General features: G+C 42.3%; 1 protein-coding gene across 1 annotated transcript in view; it reads right to left on the reverse strand.

The window, feature by feature from the left end:
* syne2b (spectrin repeat containing, nuclear envelope 2b) overlaps nt 1-27,052 on the reverse strand; it is a 148,697-nt gene that overhangs the window by 16,006 nt on the left and 105,639 nt on the right. The window contains exons 99-115 of the mRNA XM_051396226.1: nt 26,033-26,188; nt 25,736-25,879; nt 25,408-25,578; nt 24,354-24,487; nt 24,032-24,236; nt 23,117-23,299; nt 22,567-22,674; nt 21,642-21,796; nt 21,223-21,370; nt 21,044-21,138; nt 20,629-20,860; nt 19,790-19,984; nt 18,210-18,335; nt 16,744-16,899; nt 14,526-14,684; nt 12,878-13,044; nt 1,885-2,047 (exon numbers count right to left, since the gene is read on the reverse strand). Of these exons, the coding sequence (XP_051252186.1) occupies nt 1,885-2,047; nt 12,878-13,044; nt 14,526-14,684; nt 16,744-16,899; nt 18,210-18,335; nt 19,790-19,984; nt 20,629-20,860; nt 21,044-21,138; nt 21,223-21,370; nt 21,642-21,796; nt 22,567-22,674; nt 23,117-23,299; nt 24,032-24,236; nt 24,354-24,487; nt 25,408-25,578; nt 25,736-25,879; nt 26,033-26,188 (2,697 nt within the window). The remainder of the gene's footprint in view (nt 1-1,884; nt 2,048-12,877; nt 13,045-14,525; nt 14,685-16,743; nt 16,900-18,209; nt 18,336-19,789; nt 19,985-20,628; nt 20,861-21,043; nt 21,139-21,222; nt 21,371-21,641; nt 21,797-22,566; nt 22,675-23,116; nt 23,300-24,031; nt 24,237-24,353; nt 24,488-25,407; nt 25,579-25,735; nt 25,880-26,032; nt 26,189-27,052) is intronic.

Consider the following 27,052-nt stretch of genomic DNA (forward strand, 5'->3'; position numbering starts at 1 on the left):
TCATATTTTTTAGCCCCAAACCATAACAGAAATTATCTCTGGGCACTTTTTATATAGAGCAGGGCTAGCCTGTAAGAGATTATCAGCGTCTCAACAAATGAGCAAAGTAAAAAACGAAGTTCAGCCGTCAGTCAATAGCTACTTAAAGCTCTCTGCATGTTTTGGCAGTGCAGAATACTTTCAAACTTTAGAAAATGTTGAGCGTCTCAGAAAAGCAGTGACTCTGGGCAACCAGTTGGTGGTGATGCAGAGATGCAGTGTTTGAGATAGAAGTATTCTTATATAATGCAGTGTCTGTACCACAAAGCTGTTTAGACCAAGTGTGAACGCATTGGTTTATGGGGTAGCGTTTACAGGAATTATTGCCGACGTCATCTTGTTTCGTTTTTTTGTCAGAAGTGGCAGTTCCACAGCTACTGCTCGGGATAAATCAGGATAAATAATCAAAATATTGTGGCCTTTAGGGTTGTTTCACATAGAACGGCATTTCGGCAAAGAAACTTTCATCTGAGCTTGAGAGATGCTCTTGTTGATATGTCACTGTTGACTTTTGCAAATTCACCCATTTCACTTCCATCCTGTGTACACATTTTGCTTTCAGAAGGTAGTTATAAAAGATCTAATTCATCTTTATTCATCGTCTGTCGGAAAATGTCTCTGTCTGACCCTTTCCATCCATCCACTTCCTCTCACACTGGCAACCCTTTCTCCTTTTAGGAAAGTAGCAGTACTGCAGACTACAAATGGACTAACAGAATAAAATCCATTTCCTTTCTTCGGACCGCCGGCTGAGGTGCGGCTCTCGGTGCATTTACCCTCTCTCAGAACAGAGTGGCAGCTTCCTCCTTCACAAACATCCCCTTTCCCGCAGCTTGCTGAGATTTTACTTTGCAGCACACATTACTCTACTCTTGTGTTATTATGCTGTGGACCACTACAGGGTGGCTGTAACATAAAGGGTTTAAAAGCAGGCGTGCGTCACCAGTGTATGAGTAAGGTACTACCTGCCCTAAAATTCCCTCAAAGTGCCCTGCAGGGTCTGTCCTCGGAGTGGGGTCTCCATTCTGCTCTGTGCCAACACAGAACAGCTTTTACCTGGAAGGTGTCCAAGTTCAGTGGTTATATGGAGGTGTGAGGTGGGCGTAGCCACTGGTTCCATTTTCACCACTGTAAATTACACCTGAAAGTTTTCTTTTACCCTTGTAGTTCCTCCACATACAAACATGGGAGTCTCCTGTTATGTATGTAATTATGTCACCTATGTTCTCAACCTCTGCTGTCAGTTTGGTTTGAAGGAAAGCTCTGAATAGCTGTTAAAACTAACAATCATTAGGATGCTTGATGTCAATAAGACTTTTAATCTTTAATCTTTTAAAGCTAGCATGTTTTGACTCGTGATGACGCCTGATATTAGCAACATGGCACACAGCAATTGTACTTTGACAAATTAAAGTGGTTCAGAATTTGTATGAGGTGGCAATAAAAGCCAATTCATTTTACATTTTTCATCTTTGGTAAGGGGCAGCCCCGCACGGGACAGGTGTACGTTAGTAGGTTAACTGAAATTCACCTTGCTGTGAACACAGGCTTGAACCTTTGACTTTTGTTCAAAGAATCTGAATTTTCTAACACAGTTGTTCAGCTTATGTACCAATGATTCAATCAGTAGACTCTCATGTCCATCTAAACCTCTGTCCTCCAACTGTCTCCTGTCATTGTCTATGCATGAACTGAGGAGGAGTTTCACATCCTGAAAAAACTCTATTGAAACGCAGAAAGCTGCGCTTCTTGTTTATTAGACTGGTTTAAAACTTCATACACACTTTCATGGGTGACTAATATGCTGCTCGAACATCTCATTGAAAGCATCCCGTCTTCACCCACCTGCTGCTCAGCCAGTTTCCTCTGGATCTCGTCGCTGTGGCAGACGCTGTAGACCACCGGCTTGGCCAGCTCCGCCTCGATACGAGACAACCATGTCCGCAGGTTGCTCATGTTCTTATCCAGCTGCTGCACCGTCACCAGGGTCTCCTTCAGCTTCCTCACCCTGAGAGGAGAAAAAGGTCACGTTAACGAAGGTGTCGCTGGAGTTTCGCCTGATATGTCTTCTTCCTCTGAGTCCTAGAGCTCCACTGTTGTCAAAAACTATTAAAACACATCAGTGAGCCTCACTGTTGCACTGGGTGACATCTTCCTTCATTACTATGAACACACACTTTAGTATTTTGACTCAATCTCACATACACCGTCCTGCCACCCCCTGCCAGTGGTGGATTAATACAGTTTAGTTAAGGTTCAATATGTAAAGCCAAGAACTTGTTTATCTTTACAATGCTGTCTCATTTTTCTCCAAACTAACACTGTTTAGCAAGATTGCATCTTCTCCAAAATGATATCAAAGGTCTCTTAATGATCCAAGATTTAGTTTTTGTCATGGCAACGCTTACGAAATCTGATTTCAGTATCTAAATAAACAATTTCTAAAGAGGTCACTGCTCTGGAATCCAAATTTGTGCAGACTGAAATTGAAGCTTTACCCTCATCCAACACATCAGATCTGTGTGTGTCTCACATGAGAGGAAGATAATAAGAATCGGGACACCTTAAGATGCAGCGTGAACACAACGTTACTCCACAACGGAGACATGTTGAGCATGGCCGTCCACAGCGAGAATCACACCCATCACCCCGCCATTGTTAGCACTACGCTCTGATCCGTCGCTGTGTCTGCGAAGTGCTGCTATCGTTCTCACGTATGACACAACAGGAGCCATTATAGAGGAGCTGCAGGCTGACCTACATCTGACTGAGAGCTGGGTGTTGTCTGGGAGAGAGACTGCATTCCAGTTCAGCTCGCAGGTCAGCGACCTACATCAGTTCATTCTTCACAAACCAACACAATGCAGAGAGGGTGACACAGCACGGGCATGTGACCCCGCCAAAATCCACCTCTGAGTGCCAGCGTGTGTGCAAAGATGTTTGTGTGTGCAGTTGAATGGGTGGTTCACACTGCACTGTACACACATCCAGAGTTCACTGTCTGTCTGTCTGTCAGTACCCTTAAATATGTTGTGTGTTATGTCACTGATTGTGACACCAGTCGGTGCAGTTCTGGGTTTCATAAATACAAATTATTATAGCCCAATAGTGGGGTCTGGACAATAATAGTTAGTTGCTCTACTTATTGGCAGACAACTACACAATAGCGATATATGTGAAGCTAATGTTGCACATTTTGTTGGTATATCTCCACTCTAAGCGCCACAAGTTAAAAAAACGCTCAACTTTTTAGCATGTAGCATTAAATCATTATGTGGACTGACTTTCATTCAGCACCCCAAACTCTGACTGACTGTTTCTGGGATGCATTTAAGACATAATGCATAGTGTAGTAGCATCTTAACATGTTTTCAGGTGGCATTTGAATAAAATAAAACATTGCACAAGAGACTAAATCTTCCAAAAACTATGACAACAAACCAGCAAACCAAGAAAAACTCTTTTATAATGGTAAAAATGCTTTTTTTGGAGATAAAGTAGCAAGTCTTCCTATATTTTAGCTGAACATGGGGATGCACCGATACAACAATTGTAATCATGAAACCACCAAGAGACCACTTTACGGTAACGTATTGTTAACCTCTCATTAGCTGAGCAGGTAGGTGGATGATGTTGACAGTTTGGAGATATTCTAAGAGAATCGATGATGACAAAAGTAGAGCAGACTGCAATTATTCTCTGCTAAACTGTCAAGAGAAATGCAGCTCCTTTAATACAAATGAGGAACATCTGATGAAAATAAAACATGGTTTCAAAGTCATTATTAGAACTGTAATGGTGTTATTCAGTACTTATATCTGTACTTGGTATTGCAAGTACCCAATTAGAAGTACTTCTACTTGGTCTAAATAAAAATTGGTGTCCGTGCATCCCCATCTAAAAATCACCAAACATGAGTCTCACAGGACAGAAATATTATGTTCTGTGCAGCTTGAGGTACAGAAGGCAGCAGGTTGTGCAGAACAACTGCGCCTCAAACAAACACGTCACAATATCTTCATGGTTTAATGCCATGTGTGCACGTTTGATGCTACTTTAGACACTATTCAAGGTGTCCATGCACACCGGCTCGGCTGAATGATGCAACACAGACACCAAAGCAGCAACAAGCAGCTGTCATCCAACAACCTTTAAGCTGCGTTCTGGTTTTACACGTCACACACTGAAAACGGCTCCGTGATTTCCATACTGACACACAATTAACAATCTAAGATGCTGACGCAGCACTAACAGAGGCTGGGCGGGGGGGGAGTTCCTGTCCTATTTTGGCTCCTGATGCATCTGCATGTGTGTGTGTTTGTGTGTGTGTGCATGCATGTGTGGGCTCAAGGTTGCATATCTTTACAGTATGTGAGGATGTGGCAGTAGATGGAGGGGCGGAGAAAAACATCTGTAACATAAAAACATGCTGCTGCAATCATAGACGGAAATATATAGGCTCATCCACACACACACACACACACACACACACACACACACACACACACACACACACACACACACACACACACACACACACACACACACACACACACACACACACACACACACACACACACACACACACACACACACACACACACACACACCTGCTGTCCAGGCTTCCACCTCGTTTAAATACCATCACACACACGCCGACTCGAGCCGGTGGTCTGAATTGAATTTGCTCTGAATGACTCGACATGCATCTGCCTGCACCGACAAAGCACCGGCCCATCCCCCCCTTCGCTCCTGCTCTCCTCCACCTCCTCCTCCTCCTCTTTATCACAACAAAACACCCGATCTGCTCTTCTTTCATCCGTCTGCCTCCTCAGCCTCACGATGGTTGGGTGTGCCGGTGGCTCGGGATCAGGGCGAGAGGTACTTACGTGATGGTGAGGAGGCTACTCCATGGCGATGGCTCATCCGCTAGCAAGTACTGCCCCCCCCATCCTCAATCCCTCTCCTCCCTCCCTCCTCTGCAGTCTGCCTGTCCCCTCCTCTTCCCATCTCTCCAAACATCTGGATGAAGGTTCCCTCCAGGATACACAGCACCTGGAGCACCTTTGTGAAATTTGTAATTACTTTTAATGATCAATTCATGTCAGATCATTTTTACATATTCATACATCATATTTTAATTTAGTCTAAGATGTCATAAGAGTGTGAAAAATTCTGATCCCAGGTACCCAGAGCCCAAGGAGATTTTTGTCCGACAAACATTCCAAAACCCCCAAATGTGAAATTTACAATGAAATGAATCTCAAATTAAAGAAACCTGAAACAGCAAATACTTAATTGTCAATTATCAATAATGCTGATGATTCTCTTTAAAAAAAATAATTAATTAATTGATTATCAGGGCAAAAGTTAATATTCCTTCTGGAAACAATCCAAAGCATCAATAAAACTCTAATATCACTTTACGACCGGCACTATCCTGCAACCGAGCCAACCAACAGGAACAAAGAAACAGAAGCCCATTGAAGTTAGTCCAGGTTGTGAGCAGATTACAGGTGCAGCTGTCGACTGCTGTTACTGTTACTGGATACGACCGCGGACATTACCGCAGACACAGGCAGACACAGACAGAACCAGCGGGGAACCTCAGGCTGGAAAACCTCCATCTGCCACCTTCTCCCATTTCAAATAAACCAGCCTGGGGTTCGGCACTAAGAGCTGGTAATACATTACAGAAAGAATGACGGACACTGGGTGGAGGAGGAGAGGGAAGAAAGACACAGAAACAGACAAAACGGTTCAAAGAAAGAAAACAGCCCTTTTCGGGAATATATTACACTGCCAGCTTCATCTATCTATTACAGTAACGGCTGTTTGTCACTCAGATATAATGTGAGTGTTCTGTAATGGCTTTATTCAGACACAATGATCACGTGATATTCGGCACCTGGTCAGAATATATATTAAACAGAGCAGTGGTTCCCAAGCTGACTCCTTAAGGAACCCTTTTCTATCAATTAGTAAACTAATGATTTCATATTATATTTAAAAACCGAAATAATACCAAATAGTGAACTGCAAGAAGTTTGTGTAAAACGAGAGATTTGGATGAATTTTGAGCAGGTTATTTCCTGTTTTGGTTTTGGTTGCTTGTCCCTGGTGTTTGGCCCTTGTTCTATTAGACAATCAACTTTACTACTTTTCACAGAAATGAACCAAATGGAAACCACTGAAATAGAGAGTGATAAACGTGTGATGATGTTTTTTGTTTCACTAAGTAGGATTTGGGCTTTTTAAAAAAAAACACTTTTAACTTATCTTAGGGATCTTAGGGATGCTGCAACCATTACAGTTTTTAAATCAGGATATAAAACTCTTCTAGGTCTTACTACGCTTACGCTATTTTCATTTATTTATTTTTATGGTTTTATCTTAATTTTGATGTTACTTTTATATAAATCTTTTTATTATGCTTTTTATAATTCAGTTTTTATATTATAAGTCTGTTGTTTTAACTTTTAACCGTCTTGCTTTTAACCACACTGCACAGCACCTTGAATGTACTGCCTCGCCTAATAGCGTGCACACACACACACACACACACACACACACACACACACTTATAATTTAATTCCACTGCCACACAAACAGAAACATTAACTCCATCGTCCGTCTCTTAATCCCTTATTCAAACTTAACAGATCACCGTAGTAACCGAGCCGAGAAAACAACACGAGAAGTGCGCCATCATCGTCATGACGACCAGATCAACAACAGCTTGAAAAGAGAGCCGAGTAGCTTTAAGTGAGAGTTGTTTTTATGTCAGCATTAAACAGCATGAACAATATGTAAAAGCTCCACTCGACATTAACGACTCTTCAAACCGCAGAAACACGCTGTTTGACGATAAAAGGAGCAACTCTGCCGCACCAGGTGTGAGGAGGCAGGTGGAGCTTTTTAAAGACAGAACATCTGCCTCATGTGCATCTTATTCAGACAATGAGGAGAGAGGATGGTGCAGTGGCCCCCGGTGGCCCCCGAGGCTGAGGGCCCATCGGTGCACAAAGGCTTGTGTCAGCAGACGGCAGCTGCTGGGCCGGGTGACGGAGCACCCGGTTTGTTTTGGGGGACAAAGGCGAGCAGCGGGCCAGTGTCAACGCGTCTAATCCCTCCGCAAGTCAAACCTCAGCAGTCATCTGCCGTAACTTAGTGAGGCGAGATGCAGACAAAGGCTGAGGGACGCCGCAGTCATCACTGACTCTGGATCAGCTCCTCTTAAACTCCATCAGTGCTTCTACAAACATGTGACACAGGACTGCAGCCAGTGACAACACTGACTCACCTCATGGCTGTGAAGTAAACGCTCTACATGTTGTGCAGAAGAGGATTATCTGACTTCATTATAGCCCTTTCTGCACCTAGTGGCCATTAGCGGTACTGCATCTGCATGCATTTCTGGATTAGGTTCAACTTTCAGCTAATAGCGGTACCCAGGTTTAAACAAAGTGCAGGTGTAATCAGCACCTTGACGCTATAATCAGCTTCTTGCAGCCCTGGTTTCATTGGCTCAGAGAGTTTGGGTGTGTCCTCTCTCAGCGTGCAGAACCTCAGGGGATTAGGCTACCATGGGGGTTAAGTGGTGGCTGGAGCCCACTGATCTACAAAGCTACTTTTAGCCCTGTATCTACTCTTCACCCACCCACACACCCACACACCCACACCCACACACACACACACACACAGGCTCTTGTGTTTTGATAGTCGCAGTGCTCAGTTCAGGAACGCCTTATTGTTATTAGAAATGTCGGTCATCATTAATGAATCGGAGGCTTGTGGTAAACCTTGAATAATCTTATTTGATCCTTGACTTGCACCCCAAACGGCTCTGGTGGTTTTGAGGTGTGAACAACACGGATGTGACAATGGTGAAATGGTCCATGATCATGTTAAGAAGCTTGTGTGGTGAGACGCTCCCCACGTTTATCAGCTTAGTGGGTTTTCACCCTCCTCACTACAGTCTGCAACAGCAGATCCTGAGCCTCAAATCCCACAATGGATTGTAGCTCTCAAGATGATCATTATAATATGATACATGTCACACATGCTCAGTTGTTAGGGATGTGCATGGCTCCTTGGTTCCAGTGAAGAGAAATCTTAATGCTCTTCCACATTTGTGTCAACATTATGGGAAAGACCATTTCCTGTTTTAACATGACAATGCTCCCGTGCACAAAGCCAGCTCCATAAAGGAATGCTTCATCAAGTTGGAGTGGAGGAACTCAACTAGCCTGCACTGAGCCCTGACCTCAACCCCATCCAAAGCCTTTGGAATGAACAGAAACGGGTATTTTCCTTGGCTTAGGTACAATAAAATCTAAATCAACAGTGTGACAACTGCAGATTCCATCACAGACACGAGGCTCGTGCCTCAGCAGCGGCTCATTAACAGGCTTAGCCTTGTTATGTTGGTCAGTCTCTGAGGGGACGGGGGGGAGGCAGCTGAGGGGAAGGGCAAATCCACAGTTGTGTGTCACGCTCCCTCTCCACTCCAGTTCCCCTTCTATTGTTAAAGACACAGGGCACATCTCTGTACTAACAATCTGTCAGTCATGATAAAAACCCTCATCCTCGTGCACTGTGAATGGCGGGCCCACGTGGATTCATCCTTCTGTAAATTTTTATTTTGATTGGATAACTACTATCCTAACTGTTCCTAATGTGTGTTATTGTGGGTCCTGTTACTGTTTTGCTTGTATTTCTGCTCTATGTTTTTGTGTTCTAGGTGCTCACTGATCCTAAATGGAGGAAACCTTTTTTGGTTTGTGGGGGGGGGTTTTTTTAGGGGGCTCGTCCCCCCCCCCCACCCCCCAAACTTTGTTTGTTCTGTTGATTTTACCATTTTGTTCTTCTGGAAAATAAATTGTATTCTTTTGCATTTAACCGGTGTGGCATCCCTCATTTTATGTCATAACATAATGGGGGCTCGTCTAGGATCTGAACACATTGAATGGGATAATAATGAACGGGTCGTTCCTTAATCGGAAGGTTGTGGGTTCGATCCCCGGCTCCTGGTGCCACATGTCGAAGTATCCTTGAGCAAGATACTGAACCCTAAATTGCTCCCGATGCCGTGCATCGGTGTGTGAGTGTGTATGAATGTTAGTTTCTGTTCGATGGACTTTGTTATCACTGTGTGAATGTGCGTGAAAAGGTGAATGTGGCACGTAGTGTAAAAGTGCTTTGAGTGGTCCATTTACCATTTAATCTGATGCTTCCATCCACACAAAAGGTGACACAATATGGGATCATGTTAACAGGGAGTCATATACACTGTACAATGTGGAAGTCCATGGAAGTTACTGTTAGATAATGTTTTTTTCTACTGTTCGTTCACACACCTCTGCTGTTGCTACCTCAAACATCTTGAGATCCACCGGAAGGCAGGTGTTTAACACCATTTTCACACAGATAAACACTAACAGGATGCCACTCATTGTGAACGAAATGACAAAAAAAGGCGTACAGCAGCAAGACGTAAGGACGCTGAGAAAAGTTTAACATTAATCAAATGTCCAGTGACACACAATCTGCCACACTTCTTTTTATTGCCTGGTGAAACTGAGGCACATAGCTGTTTTCTACTCTATTCAAATGGAGGAATAGCTGCCTGTGATGAAAAATTATGAATTGAGACGCATCGCTTGTGAAAACACCTTCATTATGCACCACCACAGTGGCAAAAACTGTGCAAACAGAGCTAAGTCTGTAAATCACATGTTTAACGCGGACTCAAGATTCAGGCTTGTGAGAGAGAAGAGACAGGCTCTTTGTATCTTCAAGTAAAACGTAACTGTTACTGTAGGTTAAATGATCATTTATACCAATCTGAGATTCAGAGTCTTGAAACAAACATTAATATGTGAATGAGAAAGGGGAGACAGAGTCCCCACAGCCACTAACCAGCCACCATATGGCAGATTTAAGTCAGTCATTCTCACAGAAGATAAGTCACCTCCGCCCCCTCTGCCCCCTCCGCCCAGACTGGTTTAACCCATCTGGTTCCAAGAAAACATTCCACTGCTCAGCTTGACTCAGTTCTGGGTCAGTGTATCTGTTGGTCATTTGATTTTCTTTTCAGAAACGAGTATTTCTAAACAGAAAACGAGTGGTTATTAGATTTTAGAATACGAAAAATGTAATAAATCAAGAAGGAATGAAAAAGAAAAACGCGTTGTACAAAAGTTTTTTTAATACCCACTTCTGAAAAGAAAACTGAATGACCAAAAGATAGACCGACCGTTTGGTTGTCTCTGATTTGCTGTGTGCGTTTTATGAACTTGCCATCTACTGAACATTGAGTCCTCTAAAGATCAACAAACAGGCAATTATCAGGAGCAGAATGCAGTCATCAGTTTAAACTTGCTGTCCTCTTGTTTGCCAGAGATGTAGCAGTAATTATTGTGCACTCCACCACCCTGCGTCCATTCAGCTGCACAGCGAAGACATAGTTGATAATAATTACTGTAATGCTGGATGCTGGGAAGGCCAAGGTACTGAAGCAGAGCAAGCTAATGCGCGATACTTGTTTCTGAGATTGACCTTGTTATCGCGGGAACACATAATTATCCACAAAATCAAAACAGTCAAACTAAAGCAGACTTTAGGCAGAAGATTCGTGTAATGGCATCAGTTAAACAGCAAAGCCTCAAGTTACACTGTAACAGAAGTATTAACAGACCTTTTATTACTCAGTCAGGCTTCTTTTCCTCTTTACTGTCTCTCATAAAATACATCCAAACAGCGATTCCTGACTTTCTTACCCTGTAAAAAAAATCATTGCTATATATTATAATTTAATACACATATCTTCACGTTATTATTACTATTTTTATTTCTTATATGTCTTTGTTTAACAACTTGAGCAACTGTAATGCAGTAAGTATCTCTGATTATGTCATTGTGGTAATAATGCACATATGATAATATCGTGTAAACAATCCAGTGCTTCTTAAATCATTTCCTTCTTTGTGGTTCAGACTCCAAAATAGCAGGTGGTGCTGATGCATATTAACACTGCCAAAGTTAATTTAATTTAAGATAATTTGCCAAAAAAGAGACAAAACACACATTATATTTAAGATTTATTTGACAAATGCAAAGATGTTAGAAATTATACATCCTGACTTTATCCCAAATTGTATCCAATCCGCAGCAATTGAATCTTGAACTTTTATGCATTGATGCAAATCTGTGAATCTTACCATCCCTATCATATTTATATTTGTACTTCTTTAACTTTGATAATTTAAGACGTCTGAAGAGGTAATTATCCTGTGATAAAAAAAAATAAAAAAGAAGATTACAAGTTCTTTCTGCTTTTCTTTCCCATCAATCATGTTGCACCCCTCAGAGATTTATCTTGGGATTCCCAAGTTAAAAAGCAGTGCTTTAATGGAGCAACTGCCTTTGAGTGTATAAACATTTTAGATGAGGTCAGAAAAAGTCAAAAGGAGGCCTTAACCCTCACAAAGAACTATCAAACCGCCGGACGTGATCAAATCTGCCAAAAGAGAGCAGCCACTGGGTTCATCTCGCTCTCGCTGTTGATGTTCACCTTGTTCTTGCACCTATCGGTCACATCCCATAATGCTGCTGTGTGTAGATCAGCAGTTAAGAGGCTCTAAGCTGATGCATAAACATTTCAGCAGCTTCCAGCACAGAGCCACCACTCCTCTGTGTGCTGGAAGCTGCATTTCTGGATTAATAACAATATCACTCTATCCTCTGTCGGCTCGGAGCTTTTCTCCTTTAATCTGCAGTAGAATAACAGCTGTGCTCTGCCCGCTCCTGTTCTCAGAGAAAAACCAACATTCACAGATAAAGCTGCACGGGTTGAACTGCAGCAGTCAACAACAAGGGTTTGGACTTCAGAAAAAGTCTGTAACGCCTTACAACAGAAGATAGAATCAACAGGATTCATGGGATTTCAGAAGCTAACCATTGCTAAACATAAACACATTAGAAGGACCTATAAACTACAAATATGCATTTTCAGCATGTCAAAGATCAAATAGTCGCAGGAGTTCGCTGACAAAAATCTCATTCATACATAGTAGCTGATTTCCACCTTACCCCTCATGCTGCAGCACCTGCAGTCCGACCATAACAAAGAACCGTTTTCACTGTGTTTAAGTTAAAACGGTTTAAGTGCAAAGTACAACGCTGCTGTTACCACTGCACCAGTTGTTACCAAGTCCGTTCCCGAGGAGGGCTGTTCTTATAGTTATTGATCAATAGAGTCATATGAACCACAGTTATAAAAAAACCAAATAAGAGAAGATTTCTGGGTGATGCCTTCATCACAAAATATTGCTCTGGTCAGAATGCCAGCACAGACTGAACAGACTAAGTGAAGAGCTCAGACATAAAAAGAAGTTTATCGTTTATACAGTTTCCCTTTTAAAACTTGTCTCAGTCTCAGCTTTAAAGGTCCAGTGTGTAACATTTAGGAGGATCTAGGTATGGTTTCATTAGTGCACCTGAATATAAGAACTGTGTTTTTGTTACCTTGGAATGAGACATTTTATATCTACAAAGGGAGCAGGTCCTTTACATCGAGTCCGCCATGTTGAACCAACATGTTTCTACAGTAGCCCAGAATGGACAAACCAAACACTGGCTCTAGATAGGGCCTTTAGTGTTTTTCGTGGCCACAGTAGTTTGTACACACTGCTCCTTTAAGGTGAATGCTAATGTTATTGTGCTGAATACTGCTCCAAGCCTGCTAACCCAAACCGTAGCCCTACCCCAGGTACAGGTAACGACAGACCATGCCCCAAGCCTTCTTTCATCCCACCATCTCCCCATCCATCCTTACCTGGCCTCTATGTGGTCAAACAGATGCTGCCAGCGGTCGTTGATGTCCTTCAGCTTGTCGTTGATCTCCGTCTCTTTCGTCTTGTTGCTGGCTGTGATGAGCTGTTCCCCGAGCTGCTTCAGATGGGTTTTATTCTCACTGAACAGGTTGATCTCTTCCATACAGTCCTTATGGAGAATCACAGAACAAAAAGCACGGATTTAGTACCCACAGCGATTTCTCTCCAGGATTTAGTAAATTGACATATAATCACTGCTATAAATCTCACATAAGGACAGGGTGGCTTTATAATGGCTCAATATGGAGCAATAACGATTGGCCATAGATTGAAAACTAGGAATGAAGACAAAATCAACTACCCTTTTAGAAAGTATTTATGTGTCTAAAATTCCAACTTTTCATACTTAATTTTAAGACTATTTCAATCAGAAATGTAACAAATTAAGATTTCTGTGAGCCATAAAGGTAGCTAAACTCGACCCCTACCTTCAGGTTGAGCAAAACAAATTATCTTATAAGTTCGGAAGTTTGCCAGAAAGTAACACAGCTCCTGCAAAAAGAGTCTGTGTCGGGGAAAGACACTAAATTTAAAGCTCCAGCGGCTGAAAAGGTTTAAACCCCCCGCCAGGGCAATAAGTTTGGGGTTTCTATAACAGCACTCCCCTCTACTCCCCTTAGTCACCACGTAACAAATGAAACCCGACACAAAACAAACCCGCGTGGCCCTGCTGGGGCTCAAACAGCTGTCGTCTCTTTAACAATCAGGAGGGAATTCACAGCTTTTTGAAAAGCCCAGACCGTCCCTCCACCACCACCCAGCCCGGCACGTCCCGACACAGAGCAGAGTGCGCTGACGGCTGACACAGCAAAACTAACAAAACCACGCACCCAAGTTGCATAATCAACATAACACAGCATAACATAGCAACTGGAGGAACTTAAAGGGAGGAACACATTGAATTGGGGTTACGTATAACTTGAGAACCCACGAGAACAGATGATGTTCCAGTGTAATGTTTATCTTAGCATTGTAAGTGAATGTTATTTTATTTATCTGTTCATACCGTCTATTTTGCACCTTTTATTCTGAAAGGCTCTTCTTCATGCTCTCTGTAAAGGAGCCTTGTGAGCTCACAGAGTTCAAACCTCTGGCTGCCTCATCTAAGTTCATTATTTTAAGAACACAGAAATAACATCATGGGATATATGTGCCTGTTTTTTTTAAATTTGAAGCACCAACAACGAATCACTTGTTTCTTGGCTCATCTCCTTACTTTACACCAGATTCTATCTTAAGAAATCCTGTTAACAAAAAACAGACAAATGGCACCAAAAAAACAAATAATTAAAATACACATATTTCCACTTTTGGATATACAGCCAGACTGAAGTTACATCTTTCTAAGTTGAGTTCATCTAAACCAATCACTCAAGAGTATCATTCAGTAAACTTCAGCTGTGATGGCTGATGAATTTACAGGCATCTAAACATGTGCAGTGTCATTGATCACATCTTCCCCCTCCAGTCAGAAACCAGTGTTGTTCCTACAGTGTGATGTTTGAGATTCACTGTGCAGAGTTTCACACTAGGAGGATCTTTGTACATCTGTCTTAAAGCATGTCTGGAGGGGATCTTTAAGTATTCTACCTTCTTGAGTTTCTCCACCATCTCCTCGATATTGAGGTCGGAGTTGTGCGCCACCTTGTTCTCCATCTGCGTCAGCCACTCACACAGCTCCTTGTTCTTCTCGTTGAAGATGATCCAGGCGTTCAGACGATCAGCGATCTCCTGTTTACGCAGAGACACCTGACACAAAGAGGATTGGAAGAGAGAAATGAAATAAGCTTCATCACTTTAAGATACTTACTCGTACTGCGTGTGCCTAATCTATGTCTTATTATTACTGATACCGGCATCATTTTGATTTGATTGGTGCTGAACTACAGTAGTTCCCTCTGTGTGAAGGAAGCATGTGCAGTGGGTGCTTTCCTCCGTTAAACACAGGGGGCAGCAATGAGCTCAATAAGATTTCTCTGAGTTTGAACATTGTTGGAAACTTTTTGGATAATGTAAGAACACAACTCAACTACATATAGAACATAGAGCTAGAGTTTATAGATATTTTAATGCAGAACTGTTACAGATTATAGCTTTAAGTACATCCCAGGTAACTTTCCCAGCTCCAGCACAATGCAGCTTACACTTTAACCAGGAGGCATGATGTGGATGAGACAGCCCCGAACAGTAAATACACAAACAGTCAGACGGTGAAAAGTGAAAGTCAGTATGATCACTACACCCCCCCCATCCCCCTCCCTCCTAACTCATTTCAATACAAAAGCTCTTCTTCCTGACGCCTCTCAGCTCATTACAACATTTCTCTCCTGTCACCATCTGTTCCCCCGTCCCCACAATGCCCCTCACCCTCTCACCACCCCCTCACCCCAGACCTGTTGGTCTCCCCGGTCACCCTAAAAACACTCACAAGATTTACTAACTTAGCTCCTCATCAAAGGCTTAGACTCTGAACAGTGATGAGGAGCGGAGGACAGACAAAGAAAGTGAGAGCTGTGTGATGTGAATGCAGATTAAAATGCAGCGCGGTACAGACACAGCAAACTGTCAAAAACATGTCAGATCACCTCAAATAACCTTCATTTAATAAAGAAAATTAAGTTTCTGCACTGAGCCATTCAGTCGTTGCACAACTTTCCCCTCCCTCACTCTTGTCTGCAGTTTGAGGAGATAAATGCTCTCACCTGACCTGCTGCTGTAAACACACACACACACCACACACACACACACACACACACACACACACACACACACACACACACACACACACACGTTAGCTCTTCAATAATTAACCCTCCACAACCAGCACTCCTGTAGCCTGGTTCATAGATTTAAAAATGTGTCCCCAGAGAATAAAAACAAGTGATGAGCAGTGTTTCTGGTCTTGTTCCCTCACTTTGCACTTTACATGAACTCTTTCTGTTTTTAAAATATGATTAAAGGAAGCCAGCATTTGGCCCTGAAATCTATCTTTGCCAATGATAGCTTGAAATGACATTTAATTGGTGATTTAATCAGATTTTCACTTAAAAAACAAGCGACAGTCAACTCACTCACAGTCACAGGATATTATCTTAAATGTTAGTGGAGATCCAAAAGTTTTACAGAGGTATCAAACATGCCGGGCTGAATTTGGGAAAATGTGTATAAAATAGCGTAATACACGAAAAATATTTCAATTTGATTGAATGGAGCAGCTGCAACAACAAAAGTCTGGTTCATTGTCATACAGCTTCAATGGAGCAGCAACAGTTAGTTGATTCACTGATTAGCTAGCTATTAAGTTAATCACCAACTATTTTGATAGTCGATTCATCATTTTGAGTCATTATTTAAGAAAAAAAGTCAAAATTCTCTGATTTCAGCTTCTCAAATGTGAATATTTTCTGATTTCTCTTTGAGCTGTGGACATTTGAGGATGTCAGTTTGGGCTTTAGGAAACAATTTTTCACAATTTTCTGACATTTTATGGACCAAACAACTAATAGATTTAACAAAATGAAAATAATCTTTAGTTGCAGCACTACAATTAACTAAGAGCTGGAAGAATATTTACATGATACTATTGTGAAATCAGAGGATTCCTCCAAATTTTAAGATACTCAAAAGGGGGGTTTTAAGTACATAACACTTAAAACAGAAGTTTTTTTTTCCAGGAGGATATTGCTGTAAGTGTGTATCAGGATTAAAGTCAGATAAAAGCAGATAAACAGCAGAAGCAGCTCGTTCTAGCAGGTACAAATGTTGTGTGAGTCCCTTCAGCTTCAGAGTTGAGAGCCAGCAGACTGACCTTGAGGCAGAGTTCCTCCCACTGACAGTGCAGGTGCTCCACCTGCTCCTGCAGCAGCAGGACATCGTCGGCGATGATGTACTGGGACAGATCCGTCTTCATGGTGCTCAGCTCCGTCAGGCTCTCAGCCCAGTCCTCCAGGGAGTCCTCGTTCTCCTGCATACCATAACACACCAACCGCCACAACAAACCGTCAGGGACCCCCTCCACAGCTCGCTCTCTCACAGCTACTCCCTAATGTCTCTCTCTGCCCCGGCCCCTCTCTCTTTCTCTCCCTGTCTCTCTCTGTCACCCTTTTCTCTCTTTCTCCCCGCCCAGAGAGAGAGGATTAAGGGCCACAGGCTGCAGGCCGGGCCGGGGGGAGGGGTGGCGGTGGAGGGGGAGGGGAGGGGATTGAGGGAGGGGTGGAGGATAAAGGCTGTGATGGGTCAGAGAGGATGAGTTGAGCCAAACCTGTTTCAAACTTGGCTTTGCTCTCTTGAAACTTCCAGCGTTTGTTCCCCACCAAACTGCCTGAAGGCTACACGTCTGTTTGCAGCCCCTGCCCTGTCTCGTGACGTCCTCACACGACAGTTTTTATATTCTACATAGGGACATTGATCTGTGTTTGTTTTGAATATTAACTTTTTACAACCAAATGTTCCACCTGCAGGACACTAGCATAATGTGCATCTTTCACAGGCTGCTAACAGTATGAAAAGTTCCACTATACAATATGTATCGATGGATTACACCCTCGTCTATTTAGTCATTGTGGTTATTTTAAAAAAATACTCCATAAAAATAATCCTGGTACAATACAACAGTACAAGTATACATACGCCTGAAACCATAAAGGACTAGAAAAGAGTTAGATGAGAAGATCGATATCGCTCTCATATCTGTCCATTAAATAATAAAGGAATATCTATCTATCTATCTAATAAGAAGGAGCTACAATCAGGAGACCATTAGCTTAGCTTAGCATAAAGACGGCAAACAAGTCTTGTTTGTTTAACCTGTAAAAAAGTGGAAAAAGGCGAGCTGCTTACAGTCTTAATGCTAAGCTAACGGTCTCCTGGCTCTAGCTTCATACGGCGTGTACAAACATGAGAGTGGTATCGATGCCAAACAAGCAAAAAAATAAACAGGCACTTTTAGTTTAGAAACACTAACCTATCTTGAATGCACTCAATAATGTAATAACTGCCTGAAAACATGAGGTCGGAGCTGCTTTGGAAGCAGGAATAATCACACAGGTTGAGGTTAAGGGTTAACTGATGGCACAGATGGTCAAAATATATAAAAAAATCCAATTTTACTGAGTCATAAAATCGGCCTTTGGCTCCTCCCTCTGAGGTTTAACTGAGCCAATGAGATTACTGCTGCCTCCAGAGTGGCTGTGCGTCTCCACTGAAGCTTTTGGATGAATACAACCAGTGTGTACAGAACGAGTGATATTTGTTTAGTTGTGTTTGTGGATGTACCTTGGTGAATTTCTCGGCACTCTCCAGCTCATCGTCGCTATCTGGCATCGACTGGTTCAGTCTGGTCTTCACGTCCTTCAGCTGCAGCATGCTGTCTGCTAGTCCAGCCTCACAGCGCTCCCAGTTCTGAGACACAACAACAACAACAACAACAACAACAAAAAACTCCTTGATCACACAGATCAATGCATGGGGTTCTAAAAAAAAAAAAGCTGATTGGCTTTGAGAATGTTAAGAGAGCCATTACACGTCCTCCTAAACATGGCCACTGTCATTAATTAGAGCAGATTGGATTAACTTGGCCGCTCTCAGGCAAACAGAAACCGTCAGAGGCTACAGGGGACAGATGGAGGATCCAGATCTTCAGCCCAGGTTGAATAAACAAAAAGTCAGCTTGCTTCAGAATCTGCAGCTGATTCAAAACAGTATGCCCTGTTTTTATTCTATGACTGTTTCCTACAAAATGTATGCTTCAGTGTGTTTACCCTACATTTAGAGGGTCCACTATGAAACTGTAACACATCCAGGACTATTTGGAAATTGTGGGCTACAGTAGAACTAGAGCTATTTGAATACATTTATAACCCTAAGCTGTCATTACCTTCTTTGAATATAAATAACCCAAAAAATTCTGATTCTATATAAAATGGTGGGAGCCACTGCTTCAGAGAGTACTTGGCATTTACTTACACACACAATTTAAATGGGAATATAACAGAAATCAGTCATGGAAATATAAATCTAATAAAACTGAATTATTAAACTAATGTATATCTGACAGAACTGGGTCAAAGATTAAGAGGATGTGCAGGAGCTGATGTAACTGTCTCAGGGGAACAACAGAGCAGCACTCTGCAGCCGGACACTGAGACTCAACAGATAATGTTTCGAAAATGGCATTGATTTTGTCTGTCCGGAGGAATCTGAGCCTCCGATTGGACTGACTGGAGGCCAGTGGTTTGGTTTCATGCAACTGAGCCTCCAACATAACAGAGTCATCCACAATAACAGTTCACTGGCCAAACACATGTGGAAAGAGATCATTTACAAGATCACATTTCCACTACGTTAAAAACGTGATACCTGCTCTTAGACAGCACAATGGCAAATAAAACTAATCCTTGGTTAAGAGATAGCCCTATCATTACTTAATATACTGCTGATACTGATATTCTGTACATTTCTGTTATTGTCAGATTTTTCTTGAATTATAGGGGTGTTTTCTGCCCTGTATGTGCTCAGCTGGTATTGTATCAAATGGACAAAAACATGGATATATATAAATATATATATATATCTATCGTTTTTTTGGAAAATGTGCATCCTTTTCAAAGATCTAACGACTAAGGACCAAATAAGATAAGTTCACACTAAGTCATGCCTCACAGCCAACACATAAAATAGGCAGTAAACAAAAATAAAGAGAGTGGATACCAATAATGACCAGGACCAAGACAAATCCAAGTCATAGAAGACACAAACAACATCTAACATTTGGGAAAGTTGGGCGACTGAGCCCCAAACATCAACACGATGTTCCTGAAAGCATCACTTCAGCAGAAGAACTTGAGAGGAAATACCTTGACGATGGCCTCTGTGAGGTCCATCCTCCGGCCCAGCAGGCTGTGGAGGTTGTCCCACTCCTCCTGCAGGGTTCCCAGATCCGTCTGCAGCTGAGTCTGGGTCTCCTCGTCCCCCATGCAGAAGAGCTGGCGACCGACGTCCAGAGTGTGGATAAAACTGCACTGATACCTCTGGAACAAGAGCTCTGTGTGCTGAGGAGCAAGATGGAGGATAGAAAAGGTTAAAGATGGATTTCTAACAGACGAGAGGAGGAAGGGAAGACAGAAAGAAGCTAAAGAGAGGAAGATGAAGAATGAACTGTGAATCTTTTCAGCGAGGGGCTCGACTGTGCCCTTTTATTGAGGAGCAGCTCCATGTTTATTGTATCTTCACTCACAATCAATTCAAATCTCATCTCTTCTCTTCATGCTGATCAAAGGCTCAAAAGGAGCCGGAATGGAAACCCTTGTCCTCGTCTCTTTTCATGTAAATGTCATCAGCGGAAGTCGTTTCTCTGTCTTAAATCAGCTGTTTGTTTCTGCCTGTGGTCGTAAGCTTCTGATCTTAATCTGAATTAACAGCCCTTTTACAGACCATTAGCTCTCTGCAGGGAACGTTTTACAGACCTGAAAATGTACGTAAAGACAGTTTGATTGTTTCTGGGTTTGTTTAAGGTCTCAAAAGTATTTTTTAAAGATTAGGGACAGAGGTTGGAAAAGTAACCTTTAGTCAAGCACTGTCGCTACTGTAAGTACAATTTAGAGATTCCAGTCTTAAAGTCTATGATATTAATTGTATTAACAATGGAATTTACTGTAATTTACTGATATTCCAGCCCTGTCGCTGTCGGTCTCACCTGGAGGTCCTGGAGAGAGCGCCGTAGATGCTGCAGGCTGCAGCGGGCTGGTCCTGCGGGGGGAAGGAGGGTCTGCGTGTCCGACAGGAACCTCTGCAGCTTCTTCAGGCTGCGACTGTACAGGTGCCAGTGCTTCACCAGCCCCTCCACCAGGGCGCGCCGCTGGTCCGCCCGCTGCACCGCCCCCTGCCAGTGCTCCCGGAGCTGGGCAAGCTTCAGGATGAAGTCACTCCTGGAGACATGAACACAGTTAAATGTCCTTAAAAGTTTAGATATTTCCTGTCTGAAAGGTTTGAAAATCAGAAACAAAAAAAAACAGAGTCATTTAAACGGATCTTGAGTTTGTACAAAAGTCATGAAAATCCATCCAGGAGCTGGTCAAAACAACAGTAGCTTTACAGTCTGATCCTCTTACCTGTCCTCTACCTCTCCTTTCTGCAGCAGATGAAGAGCTTCAGAGATGACGGAGTGAAGAATCTGGTGACCGATGGACAGCTCTGCCTGAAACCTCTGAAACACCAGGAGACATCAGGATTACATCAGGATTGTTTGTGGTGTTTTTGTTAAGACTGTCGGTGAGTGTGTGTCTGATACCTTGTGTGTGCAGAGCTGCTGCCTGAGGCCAACGTAAGAGCCGGCAACATCTACAGCCAGACTGTCCTCCATCCTCTGCAGGAAAGACATCCAGCTCTCACACTTCTGCTCAAAACTCTTCCGTCTCAGTGCCTCCGTCTGCAGCTCACTGCACAGCAAAAACCCCAGAGAACACAAACGCATCTGAAATCTGTGCTGTAGTACATTTTATTTCATTTAAATTAACGGTTGTCACCCTCTTAAACAATTAATTTCTACTTAATTGGCTTTTAGAGTACAAAAACTTTAAATGTTTCATTTTATACAAATATCACTGTCACATATTGAACAAAATGAGTTACCACATTGCGTTGTAACATGACAACAGCGTTTTTTAGTCTTTGGACATGATATATCCGTGTACAGATCTGAGGTCTGACCTGCAGGCCTCCTCGGCCCTGGCGCAGGCGTCGGCCCAGTGGTGGTTGAGGCGTTGCAGGCGGCGTGCTGCAGCGTCGCCCAGAGTCAAGCTACGGCTCAGCTCATTCAGCACATCCAGGTCAGCAGACAGGCCGCTCGGCTCTAGGAGGCCAGACTGGAAACATATGGTGGCATCTCAGATCACAGGGGATCACAACACGACACAAAGACCCGAACACTACATGCTACACACACATCCTCCTGTCCCTGTTTAGTCCGCTGTTCATTTCTTGACTCATTGTTCTGTAATTTCTCCTCTCAGATGAAGAGAAACACTTTATTAACGCCATAAAGTGTCCTTAGGGAGCCAATTCTATTTAACACATCTTTAGGTCTAATAGTGAGCACTAACAGTCGGATTTTCTAAGGAATATATAAGTTCAGTCTTGACCTTCATCAAAGAATCTCACTACCGGTTAGATGTTGAGTTGTTTAAAGATTTAAATCTTTTCATGATCAACTTGGACACCAACATAAACAAGAAGTCTCACAAAAAATGGAAATTCAAACATCTACAATGACATGAAAACTGAGCAAACTCCCTCTGCTGAGGAGGATCATGTGACACAGAACACATACAAAATGGACTTTGTGGTGAGACTGAAGAAATTATTATTTCGTATCTTCATACATATTTAGTATCTTACAGAATAAGACACTGGGATCACTGGAATCCTGTAAAATTACCAGAAAAATCTTGTAGATTTGTACTAAAAATAGTTAAATAAACTGCAGCTCCTCTAAAGAAAACCAGCCACAATATATTTAACACAACAATTCCAGACATTTTTACTTCAGTGTAACAGTCTCTTGCTCAGTGGATTACTGTGGGAGAAAACAGCGGCACTAGAGTCATTCATAAAGTCGGCTCGTGCTGTCTCTCACCTGCTCTGCTGTCCGAGCCTCATCCTGCAGACGCTCCTGCCAAAGCTCCAGGTTTCTCTCCAGCGCCTCCAGGACCTTTCCAAAGTCCTGCAGCCGCTCGAGCTCCTCCTACACGCAAACATGACACACGGCCATCTGTGTCTTAATTTATAGGTCACTGTGACACTTACTGTAAGTGGCAGGTTAGGACACAAACACACAGGTAATGCAGTGCTCTGAGGACAGAGCATAACAAACAAAGCAGTCTAGCTTGTTTATGATTTTACACTTCATAAACAGTGAGACAATAATAATAATGTAAATAAAATCTTCTTGGATAAACAAGACAATATCAGTTTAAAACGCTTACAAAGCAGCAGGTTGCTGTAAAAAGCCTTACATTGAGTTCGTACACAACAAAAAGTCAGTGAATCATTGAGCTGTTGCAGCAGCTGAGACCGTTTACAGCTCACATCAAACACTGTCCTCCAGTTAAATGTGTCATTTCTTTGTGTGCAGTTGTCTCAGTCACCCTGGACACACACAGACTCATTCATTCATGAAGCCGTACCTGCAGCTGACCCAGCTTCCCTGTTAGTGTCCGGCTGAGCTGCTGGATGCCACGTGACAACAACCGGCTCTCTGATTGGACCAGACTGGCAGCTGAAGGTTCCAGGTGGCCAGTCAAGTCCTTGGAGGCCTCCAGCACCCCCTCCAGGTCAGACTGTAGAGTGTCTGTCCTCTCCAGGAGACCCTGGAGTTGGAGAGAAGCACAGGGGCAAACAGGGATACAGGTTCAGGTGCAGAGAAGAATGGAGAGTTTCCATAGCATGAGGTGTTGTGAGATTATCCTGCAACTGGGAGATTTATTTAATTACACAGTCTTTGAACTAGTGAAAAATAAAAAAAGAGCATAAAAATGAGAGTAAATGGGCATAAAAACAGCTTCCAACCTAACAACATGTTCAGAGAGCAGAAATAAAAACAGGGGAAAAGCAAAGTAACCACCTACACTTAGTTAAATGTTTTAAAATGATCTTTGCACTGTGCAAATGTAAAAAAGTTTATTAAAATCCCTGAAAAAAGCCTTTAAGCTGACTTTTCATTTGATGTTGAGAAGTTTCAGAATTAGAAAAAATGAGACATAAATGTGTCACTAGAGGAATATTTAAAGTCTCACAGATGGTGAGTTTTGAAAAGGACGTGGGAGTCACTGAGAGTGAAAAACAAACTTCATGGAGGTGTTTTTACTTTGTAGCATTGATGATTTTGACATCTTTAAATTTCACATTTTCCACTTCACAGCCTCCTTTCTATAAAAACTGAAAAACCTCAGACAGATTAAGAGCTTTTTGGACATTGGAGCTGTTGGAAAAGGAGAGGTGAGTCACTGTAAAGTGAAAAACGCCCTTTATGGAGTCATTAATCTGCTTTTTTGCTCCTATAAATGAATTTTCTTCCACTTACTATTTGTTGATTTCCTCACCTGAACGTTGTGTATCTTGACAGCGACCTGCTCCACAGTGTTATGGTCTGCAGGCGTGCTGCTCAGCGCTGACTCAGTGTCACTCTGCAGCGCCTGCAGCCGCTGGGAGAAAGACGTAGCCAGGCGGGCATAGACCTTCCACACCTGCAGGACACCCCGACTCCTCTGGAGCTGCTGGTCCAACGCTGCAGACACCGTAGTCCAACTGGAGGACGGGAGGATGATTGATTTATTGTGTGGTTTTTTTTTTGTGTGTGTGTGTGTGTGTGTGTGTGTGTGTGTGTGTGTGTGTGTGTGTGTGGCTGCATGAAGTCTGTCTCACCTGTCTCTCTGTCTGTCCAGCTGATCCGCAAGGAGGGCGGCAGCAGCAGGACTGATGATGTCTCTGAGGGAGGAGACACTTCCACTCAGTTCGTCCCACTCTGCCTCTGAAGCTTCTGAGTCCTCATGAAGAAGCTGCTTCCAACACAACAAACACGTCAGTCATCACAGGTACAACCCGTTAGTCAACACAGGTACAACAAACCCGTCAGTCATCACAGGTACAACAAACCCGTCAGTCATCAAAGGTACAACAAACCCGTCAGTCATCAGAGGTACAACCCGTCAGTCATCACAGGTACAACCCGTCAGTCATCACAGGTACAACAAACCCGTCAGTCATCACAGGTACAACGAACCCGTCAGTCATCACAGGTACACAATCCAGACAAGACCTGAATATTTGTTTTCATGCTCCACAGCAGTGATACCCAACCAGGGGTTTGTGAAGAGGTTGTGGAGTAACTCAACTAATAGTTAAAAAATAGAAATTCCAATTGAATTCCAAAAATATATATCAACATGTTTAGTGAGATGTAACGTCGTCAGGTGTTGACTGAGAGGTGGTGAATGAGAGAGCATGAAAACTAGTTAGTAAGAGAGCAGCAGTTAGCCAAAGGTCGTGGAAAAACTGTTGTAAACATTAGCCAAAGAAAAGTATAATATAAATGATTTGAAAATAATCTGATAAATGATGTAAAAGGTTAGCTGGATAAATGGTTGAAACATCCAACTTGTGCCACAAGTACACTGTCAAAAAAGAAGTTGAGAAAACTCGTAATTTCAAGTTAAAGTTTTACGTCAAACTTAAACTTTTAAGTTTTGAAATAAACTGCTAATAACGAATGATAACTTACTTTTCTCTGTGGAAAAACTTGAATCTTGTAAATCTGTATTTCAAAAATTGTTAAATTAAATTGAAAAATGGTTTATATTTTAATATTTTTAATTGCGAGGCTGTTGAAGGTTGGAACCACTGCTCTACATGCAGCCTATTGTGGAATAATGTCCATCCATACCCCCATCCAACAATAAGCTGAGTGCATCGCTCCTACCTGCAGCTTTTCATGGAGCTCTCTGTGCGCCTGCAGGGAGAGCGGAGGGCTGCTGTGATGATCGAGAGTCTGAGATGTTCTCATTGTTTTCAGCATCCCATGATTCAGTCTCTTCTCCACACAGTCCCACAGCGTCTGGGCCTGAACCAGCCTCCGCTTCACTGATTCATTCTGTTAAAGAACAGACGGGATGGTCCCATAATAGGGAACAAACAAAGAGTTCATACTCCTGAAGCGCGACAGTTACAGATGTATCAATCACAAATAACAAAAACTAAATCCACATTTTTTTTACATCCATAAAACACTGTTCCTGAGTGTCATTCACCTGTTGAGTGAGAGCAGCACAGGCCTGGATGGATTTCTCCGTCTGAGAGAGGAACTCACAGCTGCTGGTTTCTTCTCCACCATCAACTTTATCTCTCAACTCCTGGAGAGCTGCAGACTTCTGCCTGATCTTCTCCTCCAGATCCTGAAACACACACCAAACAGGGAGATGAAAACATCAAAGAGCAGAAGGATTTGTAGCTGTCTGTATTTCTTCTTTAAGGAATATGACTGAAGATGTAGCTCCAGGTGTTCTGGTTGTTCGTGCAGATGTCAGAGTATGGATGTGACCTCTGACCTGGCAGGTGCTGATGCTCCTCTGCAGCTCCGTCTGGCTGTTCGGAGTCCGAGCTGAGTCGATCCAGAGGTTCTGATCTGCGATCCAGCTGTTGATCTGCTGCAGTCGGGCCTCCCGCTCCACTCTGCTCCTCAGCTCCTGGTCCACTTCCTGGACCTGAGCACCAACGACAACAACAACAGCAACAACAGCAGGTCAGACATGGGGCCAAGAACTGAAGAACATTTCATTTAACTCAAGATTTTTAACTTACAAAACTTACAAAATTGAGTTTATGTTACTTAAAATGTTCAACGTAATCCGTTTAAAAAAGATTTTTGAGTTAAAATAACTGATTGAATTAAAACCAGATAAGTTAATCGAACTAATCTAACTAATCTAACTGCTGAAATTGATTACATCAAAAACTGTAAGTAAAACCAACTTAATTTTTAAGTTCAAAAAGCATTCTTGATCAAGTAGCTTAACTTATTTTAAGTGAACTTACTGTAATTTTGTAATTTTTATTTGTACTCTGAATACAAACTACCTTGTAAAAAGTACTTAATCAGGAATGTTACTTTAACTTACAAAACAAAGTAAGAGTCACTTAAAATTACTACTAAAAGCTACTTAACCAAGAATCGTTTTTTTAACTTTAACTAAACTTTAATAAAAATTTAGTTTGTGTTTGAATAACTTATTGTATTACAGTCAGTATTGATTTCAGGCCAAAAATGATGATCATATTATGACTGTACAGGGAAAAGAGATATTTAATCATAAACAAAATAACAACAATAACTTTGGTGGTGAAAAGGCAGTTTGGTACACTGACTCACAAAAACCTTTAAAAAAACAAACAAACCCTAACCCTTTTATTTCCACTGTGTTGCTGATGAAGACTGTGTGATATATTTGAAAGCTCCAGAAAAAAAACCTTATAAGTCGGAATTGTTTTGTCAAGACTGAACTTCAGGAACTTCAGCATTAAGCTAATATGGACATGGAGTCTTAAAAGTGCAATGGTTGAATAAAAGT

This window comes from Dicentrarchus labrax, unplaced genomic scaffold (assembly GCF_905237075.1).
Source record: "Dicentrarchus labrax unplaced genomic scaffold, dlabrax2021, whole genome shotgun sequence".
NCBI classification, from domain to species: domain Eukaryota; kingdom Metazoa; phylum Chordata; class Actinopteri; family Moronidae; genus Dicentrarchus; species Dicentrarchus labrax.